The 9,030-nt window shown below is 35.4% G+C and overlaps 1 protein-coding gene across 11 annotated transcripts; it reads right to left on the bottom strand.

Moving 5' to 3' along the window:
* Positions 1 to 3,857: 3,857 nt before the first annotated feature.
* LOC108343316 (uncharacterized) lies at positions 3,858 to 8,008 on the bottom strand. 11 transcript variants are annotated; one of them, XM_017581517.2, is made up of 4 exons: positions 7,954 to 8,008; positions 7,384 to 7,423; positions 7,123 to 7,257; positions 3,858 to 6,355 (listed from the first exon to the last, which is right to left on the bottom strand). In XM_017581517.2, exons 3-4 carry the CDS (start codon positions 7,229 to 7,231, stop codon positions 4,029 to 4,031), a joined length of 2,436 nt encoding a protein of 811 aa, XP_017437006.2. In that variant the 5' UTR covers positions 7,232 to 7,257; positions 7,384 to 7,423; positions 7,954 to 8,008; the 3' UTR covers positions 3,858 to 4,028. The 11 variants fall into 11 exon arrangements, with proteins under 11 accessions (XP_017437006.2, XP_052735282.1, XP_017437012.2 ...); XM_052879322.1 differs by having other exon boundaries at positions 3,858 to 6,352; XM_017581523.2 differs by having other exon boundaries at positions 7,123 to 7,253; positions 7,954 to 8,002.
* Between the last annotated feature and the right edge of the window lie 1,022 nt (positions 8,009 to 9,030).

Raw genomic sequence — 9,030 nt, 5'->3', positions numbered from 1 at the left:
TTCGTGGTATTAGTGGTTTGAGGCTTTGTTTTGGAGGTGATAACCCTACTTTGGTGGGTTACTCAGATTCATATATGGCTGGAGACATTGATTCCAGAAAGTCTACTTCAGGCTATTTGATTCAGTTTGTAAGGGGAGCATTGGCTTGGCAATCAAAGTTGCAAAAGTGTGTAGCATTGTCTACTACTGAGGCAGAATTCATTGCACTTACTGAAGCATGTAAGGAGTTGTTATGGGTGAAGAAATTCTTGCAGGAGCTTGGTTTTTTTCAAGGGAAATACTTGTTGTATTGTGACAGTCAAAGTGTTATTCATCTTGGTAAGAATCCAACTTTTCATTCTAAATCCAAACATATTGATGTGAGGTATCATTGGATACGTGATGTTTTGGATGCTAAGTTGTTGGAATTAGGAAAGGTTCATATAGATGATAATGGTTCTGATATGATGACCAAGGCATTGCCAATAGGAAAGTTTGAAGTTTGTTGTGAGATCGTCGGTTTGACGGATATCTCCACATAGTCGTGAGGGGGAGATTTGTTGGGTTATTGGGCTCCCTTCCTATGTGGAGAATAGGCCTAAATAGTGTGAACCTTTATGTCTCACTAGGTTAAATAGAGATGGGTCAGATTAGTAGGGCACATTAGAGTCATTTGAAGAGAGGCAAAAGCCAAGTGAGAGAAAAAGGAAGAGAAAGTTATTCCCACATAACCCTAAACCTGCATTGGTGTTTTCGTTGTTGAGAAGTCATTCACCGTTGGATCGAGCTGATTTTTGGACAATAGGTTCCAGACATGTGGTTCTTTATTGTGACCGTTCGGATCGTCAATCGGAAGTCTAGATTGGGATAAATTGGTCCCTTACCAGCAGCCCTGTTTTGGATAATTTTCATCTTCTTTTTTCTCATTTGTAAGCATTTGTGCTTATTTAAATTGGCTTATTGAACACATCATTTTGTGTTATTATTGGAGACTCTTTTGTACCCTATTATTGATCATAGTGGATTTTTCTTTGGTCTGGACGACTCGTGATTTTTACCCTTACATTGAAGGGTTTTCCACGTTAAAAATTATTGGTGTCTCTTTGTGCTTTGGATTCTATTTTTGTTCTATTTGTTTGGTGCTCCTCACAAATTCTCGCAAGAAGGAGGGTTGAATTTCTGCTGCGTTATTACTCTTTGCTAAGTTGTTATATTTTTTGGCCCTTTCCCCATCAAAACTACCAACATCCACCTTCCCAATACTACCTAAACCTTGCATCCAACACCATTAACCCTTTATCCCCTCCTACTTGGAACCAAGAAACCTACCCCAACATAAATCGTTTACGAGGCCTTTACAACTCTCCCTTAGGTTCCATGTATGCTTATTGCTCAAACAATAACCCACCAAATGACAAACAACCAAAACAAGGCCTATTCCAACAAGTTGAAGAACGCATTTGTCCGAACCTATTCGCTCACTCCCACCTCTTCCCTATCTGATGACAATGTGTTTGAAGAAATTCAAATAGGTCTTCAGAGATCTCTCAAGGATATAAAAGTCTTCCTAGCCATTGGATACTTTAACAACAATGTAATCTTTTACCCCTGGATGTCCAAGTTTAAACCTATCTCAGTTACAACACCATCATAACCATTTTTCATGCCCTTACCATCCAATTGTTTCCTTAACCAGCACGTCAACCACCTCTTTCACCACTCCCATTAACCCAACCTCAACCACAACCACCGCCACTACTTCCCACTAAGCAATGATGTCTCTTTTACAATCCTTTTTATGTTTATCAAATAAGGGTGAGAAAAGTAGATGTTGAACTATTTTTAGGAAAGTAAGTTAGGGAGATCATACTAAGTTAGGGGGAGTTCAATAAGTCAAAGGGAGATTTTTTTTTTCATGCATTATTATTTATATGTTTTGTTTTACTTTGATTCATTTTGCCTTATAAGTTATTTTACGATAACATGCTCTGATATGATATGCTATGTTGTTATAAATTCTTTGATACATTGCATATATTGATTTATGACTTAGGGAACCCATTTTTCAATCATATTAACTCTAATACATTACATTTGTAATACTTACTCTGATATATTATGCACTTTGATACCATGAACTGGTTTTCATACTATGATCTCATGCAAATATATAGTTCTAAATTATCCTTGTTGCTATTAATATTGCTCTGATAAGATGATTAAATGATTTATCTATCATATGCTTTGATTTTATGAAATGGAAATTAAAACTATCTTTGCTCTGATTCACTTACATTAAAATTCTTTCAATAAAAAATAGCCAAACAACTAGCATGATAGAGTTGAATTTAATTATACATATGCTCTGAAAAAAATCTATCACGACTAGTATATCATTGTTTTCGATATCCGTGATACCTATTTCATGTTACCTTGTGTATTTGTTAAACATAAAAAGGAATGAGATTATTAAGATAAGATCGTCTAAGAAAACCTTGTTTTGAAGTTTAACATCATTTCTAAAACGAAATAGTGCTTAATCGTCTAGGACAATATGTTTGAAGTGCTAAACACTACTCTTTAAGTGCCTAAACAATACAAGAACGTCTAATGTATGGCTGAGAAACATTAAACACTATAGAGTTCATAATAGAACATCTAATGGCAAAAGTGTCCAATAAAAAAGTTAGACTGTCTAGGATACATATAACCTTACTAAAGGTTTTAAAGTTACTCAAAACAGACAAGGTTTAAACAATAATATATGTATCATGCCTAAATGATTAGGTCATCTAACACTTTAATGCATGTACGTTCAAGTACTCTTTTGTCTATTGTGTTATACTTCCTTTTTTCTATGTAAATTATTAACTTCATCAAATAGTTTGCTCAGAATCAGAATAACAATAATAGAAGAAGATATTCAATGAATGCCTATACATACTTTATGCATTCTCCCTTTGTATGCTCAACATAGTTGCTCTACCAAGACGTAACATAGCTTCTGACTTTACCTTAAAGGCTACATTCCTAAAAGAAAGTCAAGATTTCTTAATAACAATTTTTTTTAAAAAAAGTCTATATAAATGAGTTTGAAAGAAGAAAATATAACAACTTTTGCTATTAAGATTATTAATATACTCTCTCTGCTTGCTTTCTTTCCTAAAGCTATATATATTGTATATCCTCTATAGTAGAATAATCTTCTGTCTTAAGGATTTTAAGGGATATATATGTTATATCCTCTATAGTAGAATAATCTTCTGTCTTAAGGATTTTAAGGAAGAATAGCTCAGTTTGGACAAATCGATATAAAATCAAAAAGTGTTTTATTCTGTGTTTAAACAAGTTTTTCATAACAAGTTTTCCATTCAATACTTTCTTAAAAACTAAATGTTTAACTATTGTTAAAAACCGTCTAACAAAAGGTTTCAAAACAATATTCAAATCCCATTTCTATTTCCGTGTTTCAATTATCCATAAAATAGTTGGTTGATAAAATAAGTCATCCACTTAGCGACATGAAATAAAAAAATATTTGTTTACATTTTCAAAAATAAGAGTATAATTGAAAATAAAAGTAATACAGCGTTGAATTTTATAATATAACTTTTTCTCAATAATGAAAAATAAACAGAGGAAGTATTTTAATTTTATCGTAAAACAAGTTTTGTTATCCATTTTGGAATTAATGGATACAATCCTCTTTTCTTCGAATTAATAGAGTTTAACCATGCAAACAAGGTTTTGAATTATCAAGGACTACCAAACTATAACTAAATTTCTTAATGACTAATTTGGAGATTGTTAAAACTTACTTTGTCCTGTAATATAGAAGCATCAATGCTAATTAAAAACTTCGTCAGCACTGAAAGATATTGAATCGAACTACACTCGTGCATAAAATATCTTCAAAGAATGGGGATGCAAGTACCACCAGTACAACCACTGAAAGAGAACAAAAATATAAACCCTGAAACGACTGTGATTTACTTAACTACTTCCATGATAATATTAGAAAGAAAAGCTTCCCAGACCACTGTTTAGACCTAGGTCACGGAATTCACCTTTCTCATAAGGTTTTTTATTGCAGAATCCAACTTGGCTCTCATATGGGGAGAAAGGCTACCCCCTGAATTCTGCAGGACTGATTCCATCATTTGCAACCCCTGCTTCATGTCCTGAAGGGAAGGAGGTGTTTCACCTAGCATTGGCACAGTAAACCCAGTTTTTTGGGTAGGAGTCACAACAGGCACTGCCTCAGTCATAGTTGGCTGGGTAGGGGCTACAGCAGGCATTGCCATAGGCCCAGTTGGTTGAGTAGGAGTTAAATATGGTATTGCCTTAGACCAGGTTGGTTGAGCAGCGTTTACACCAGGCATTGCCACAGACCCAGTTGGTTGAGCGGGGGTTACACCAGGCATTGCCATAGGCCCAGTTGGTTGAGTAGGCATTAAACATGGTATTGCCTTAGACCTGTTTGGTTGAGCAGGGTTTACACCAGGCATTACCAGAGACCCAGTTGGTTGAGCAGGGGTTACACCAGGCATTGCCATAGATCCAATTGGTTGAGTAGGGGTTACACTAGGCATTGCCATAAACCCAGTTGGTTGGGCAGGGATCACGAGTTGCTCCACAGGTGGACCGGGTGCAGAAGAACGATGGAGCTTGTAATCAACAAGAGTAGAACCAAAGGCAAATTTGTTCTGCTCTAAACTACGAAATGCAGCAGCAGCATCTTTACTTCTGACAAAAACTACTTGAGCACTACCAATGTCTTTTAGCAACTGAGTTTCTGATGCCTTCAAGGGACCAAAACGGTAAAAGGCTGTCATTAGATCTTCTTTTGATGGGATATAGGCTACGGGGGCAAATTGTAGGAGAAGACAATTTCCAAGAGATTCATAACCGTCCATTTGTCTCCTGTTAATAGCAGTTTTGATAGGCCTTGAACAAGCAGGTAAGCTCGACTCTGGTTTCAATTCAGTTGAAGTGAAATTGACAGTATCAAATTCTGTGCTGATTGAATTGCATTCAGCACCAGAACAGTTCAGGTCAGGTATCTCTACAACAGATTTAGTATTGAGAAGCTTTTCTGCTGCCGTTTCTGTGCTATCCATCAGCCTAGGTTCCCCTAAAGCAAGTTGAGTACTGAGAGGCTTCTCTGCTGCCTTCTCCATGCTATTGTTCAGCCCTGTTTGCTCTACAACAAGTTCAGTACTCGGATGCGCTTCTGCTGCTTTCCCCAAGCTATTGTGAGGCATTCCCACAGCAAGTTTATAATTGAGATGCACTCCTGCTGCTTTCTCCATGCTGTTCTTTAATGCTTTTTTACTTACCAGGACAGTATCAGCCTCTGCCTTAGTAATTACCGACAAGCTATTATCATTAATCCTCCCAACAAGCCCTTCTTGGGAAACACATGACTCTGGATTAATAGATATGAAAACTAGTTCTTCCTTATTTCCACTATTATTTCTCTCAGGAATATCAACAGGCACAGGAGGGAATGTACGCTGCAAATCTACTACCAGTGAACTGCATTTAAGCTTTTTGGTATCTGTACACACTGAAGTAATTTGAGCACTTTCATTCTCTTGTGCTTCTATCTTTTTCCTCCTTTTATACACACTCTTTCCTTCAGAAGCAAGACAACTGAGATTTGGTGAAGTTTCAGGGGTTGAGCTGTATTTGCTGCCTCCCCCAATTAAATTTGTCTTAACATTTTGCAGCCGTTGCCCCAAAGTTGCTTCTTCCATCTTCGTCTTTTGTTTCATTTTTTTCCCAGGCATCTGAGAGTCAATGCTAAATGTGTTTGCATTCACATCTGATAGACCACTGAGTGATTTTCTCTTCCGCCTAACTGCACTTTCCCTTTTACTGTTCTTTCTCTTCTTACTTACGGTATCTGGCAAATCATTACCCACAGGTTTCCCCAGTTCTTGTGCATTAACTTGTACGGTAGCAAGTTCAGCCTCATCAGAATAGTTTGATATTCTATATCTGCAAACGAACTGCTCAACTAAGCCAAAGCTCTCCTTCCCAACAGGAAACATACAATCAACGGCTGTAGAATAAAGTCCTGAGAGTACATCAACTATAGATGCATTCATGAACTCCGGACTGCTGGACAGATTATTACAGCTGACGAACTTTCTGTACCAGTTCTTTCGGAACCTCTTGCTACCCAATTTAGCATTCAACGGAGATATGTTTGCAGGGTTAGTGGCAAAACTTGAAGCCCCTCTTTTCTGAGAATGACATTGTGTCTTCAAGTTTTCAGTTTCAGCATGTAAATCATTTTGTTTTGATCTAAGGTTTGTATAAGGATAAGACAGGTACTTGCTCTTTCTTCGATCTCTGGAATCAAAGCCTGCTGTGAAGGAAAAAATTTACTCAATCAATACTTTGTAGCTAGCCAATTGAAAGCATGAGACCTTGTGTATTACACTATTAAACAGTGGTCAATCTATTTACAATCATTCGGCACATGATATGATGATGAACATGAAGAACCCACACAGGATACCAATATTCAATAAAGTAAGTTAAATGATATATAAACATAAGCCCTCCTACGCTTGTTCCACACATGAATCAAGCACCAATTGAGAGGAAGATATCAAATAGAAATAAAACGCAAACCAAGCGTCCACTTTTGAAAGATCATTTTCTCCAAGCAGGTAGAAGGATGACATATCAGAATCATGAAATATACTGAAGATATCTAAGCTCTACCACTAAAAAGATTAGTGCACCAAATAATCGATAATAAATTTAACATTGGAAGGTATGGGAAAGTGATTCTCAACGCAAACTAAGAAACCATTCCTTACTTTTCCCCTATCAGAGATGATCCTACAACACAATGGATTGCTCAAATCTAAGTAGAACTTCTTATATCAAAAGAGTTAATTATGAACAAAAAACTACTTTACAGTTAGAAAAAAGTATATAAATGTGGGTTGCTTAAATTTGATATGACAAAGTAGAGCCCAATTTAGAATCACTATAAAACCTTCATCACCAATGAAGATGCTCAGATTAATTTAAAAACCTGTACAAAACTGGAAAACCAGATTTACCAACAACCAAAATAATTCACAATCACCATAGATAATAAGTTCAACACCAAAATCTTACAGCCTCCAAGTTTCCCCTGGGCTTCTTCATGCATGATGGTGTTTCCAGTCCCTTTTGTCTCATCACCAAAATCAGTGTCTACTCTTCCTAAGGTCAAAACCAAATCCATTGCTGCCTGCTAATAAAATAAACTGCCTAATACAACATGCAAAGGAAAGACACAACCAGGGTGAGAAAACTACTTGCAGAGAAACAAAAATGAAGGACAATGAGACCGGTATTTTGAATGGCTTCCACATAACAAAACAAAGAATATCTTACCAAAGTCTCTCTCTTAATCAATTCCAGAAGCCATCAACGCCTGCATGAAAAAGAAAAGATTACTTGTACAAACTCTCACATTAAAAAAGCATGGAAAATAAAACAAGAACATATATCATCAATTTAAGAGATGACATCCATTATTATAATTTCAAAAACAGAAAAACGAAAATATTTAGCATTTCCAAGATCAATTTTTTATTTTATAAAAGAACAAGAAATAACAAGAAACTCACACCCAATATTTTAATATTTTCAATAAATGATGATTTAGCAGACCAAAAGCACTGCATGTAACGGGGCTATTGAGTTCAACCTAAACGACCAAAAAAATTTCAAAGTAATCCACCTCTTCAGCATTTTGTTGTTGAGAAAATTAAAATAAACTCCATTACAGAAAATCATCGAGTAACAGAACGATTTTCGCGGAAGCAAACCGAGGAAAATAAATTATAGAAACGGGAGAGAAAAATAAGACCCCAAGATTGAATAATGAATTCCAAACTTTCACAGAGAGCGGAAGAAAGAAGAGTTAGAGAAAAGGAAAGAAAAGGGAAAAATGTGACTCACCTGATCTGAGCCCGGTGAGAAAGGGTGAATAAAATATGAGAATGCAAAGAGTAACAATAACTATGAGTGAGTAAAATTGTTTATATATATATATATATATATATATATATATATATATATATATATATATATATATATATATATATATATATATAATAATAAAATAATTATAATAAAACTAATAATAATAATAATAAAGTTAATAATAATAATAAGAATAATAATAATTATTATTATTATTATAACACTCTCATTTCTTAGATGTCACGGGTTATTAAAAATGACTAAAATTCAAAATTTATCTAAAAAAGCGTATTTAAACAAAACCTTATCATAATATATTATTTTGAATAATAAAATAACGAAAAAAATATTTAATTATATTGTCTTAATTTATAAAACAAAATACTTTCAAATTAATCAAGAGTTAAATATATTTTTAGTTCCTAAACTATCAAGCGATTTTAGGTTTCGTCCCTCTTGGAAAGGTTTGTTCATTTTCATCCTCTTAGTTTTGAAACTCGTATTTTTAGTCCTTAAAATTGAACGGCGTTAAGTTTTCTTTGATGTGGGAAAAGACGAGCTACATCACTTTTCCTTGCTTTGAAACGTGTCATCCTTCTTTCATGCATCTGAACCCACGCGCCTATCCGTGCAGAGGAGTCGAAAAGTGATGAAGATTCTAAAGATGATGATTTGGTGAATCCCTTGAGTGCAAACCAAAATTCTGAACAGTATGATGACACAAACATTTGCTCATCAAATGGAAAAGAAAATTTGGGTCACAACATAGATCTTATTCAAAATGAGTTTGATACAGATTTACCCTGTCTTCCTAAGAATGGTTCAATAGCGAAGGGTCTCTTCCATTTTGTTCCCCTGATGGCCAGATTCTGGAACGGCCCAACTTGAAGGAGTTCAGTTTTTGGGACTTGAAATCCGCGGCCAAGAGTTTCAAGGGCGACACATTGCTGGGTGAAGGTGGGTTTGGTAGAGTCTACAAGGACTGATTGGATGAGAAGAATCTTACCCTTGCCAAACCAGGCTCTGGCATGGTCGTCGCCATAAAAAAATTGA

This window comes from Vigna angularis, chromosome 6 (assembly GCF_016808095.1).
Source record: "Vigna angularis cultivar LongXiaoDou No.4 chromosome 6, ASM1680809v1, whole genome shotgun sequence".
NCBI classification, from domain to species: Eukaryota; Viridiplantae; Streptophyta; class Magnoliopsida; order Fabales; family Fabaceae; genus Vigna; species Vigna angularis.
Note: the sequence above shows the minus strand (reverse complement) of the source record. Positions and strands in the feature narration are given on the sequence as shown.

Coding starts and splice junctions, on each gene's coding strand:
- LOC108343316 (XM_017581517.2), bottom strand. CDS start 7,231: ATGGATTTGGTTTTGACCTTAGGAAGAGTAGACACTGATTTTGGTGAT. Junction 6,356..7,122: donor CCAGGGGAAACTTGGAGGCT/GTAAGATTTTGG, acceptor TTTCCTTCACAG/CAGGCTTTGATTCCAGAGAT.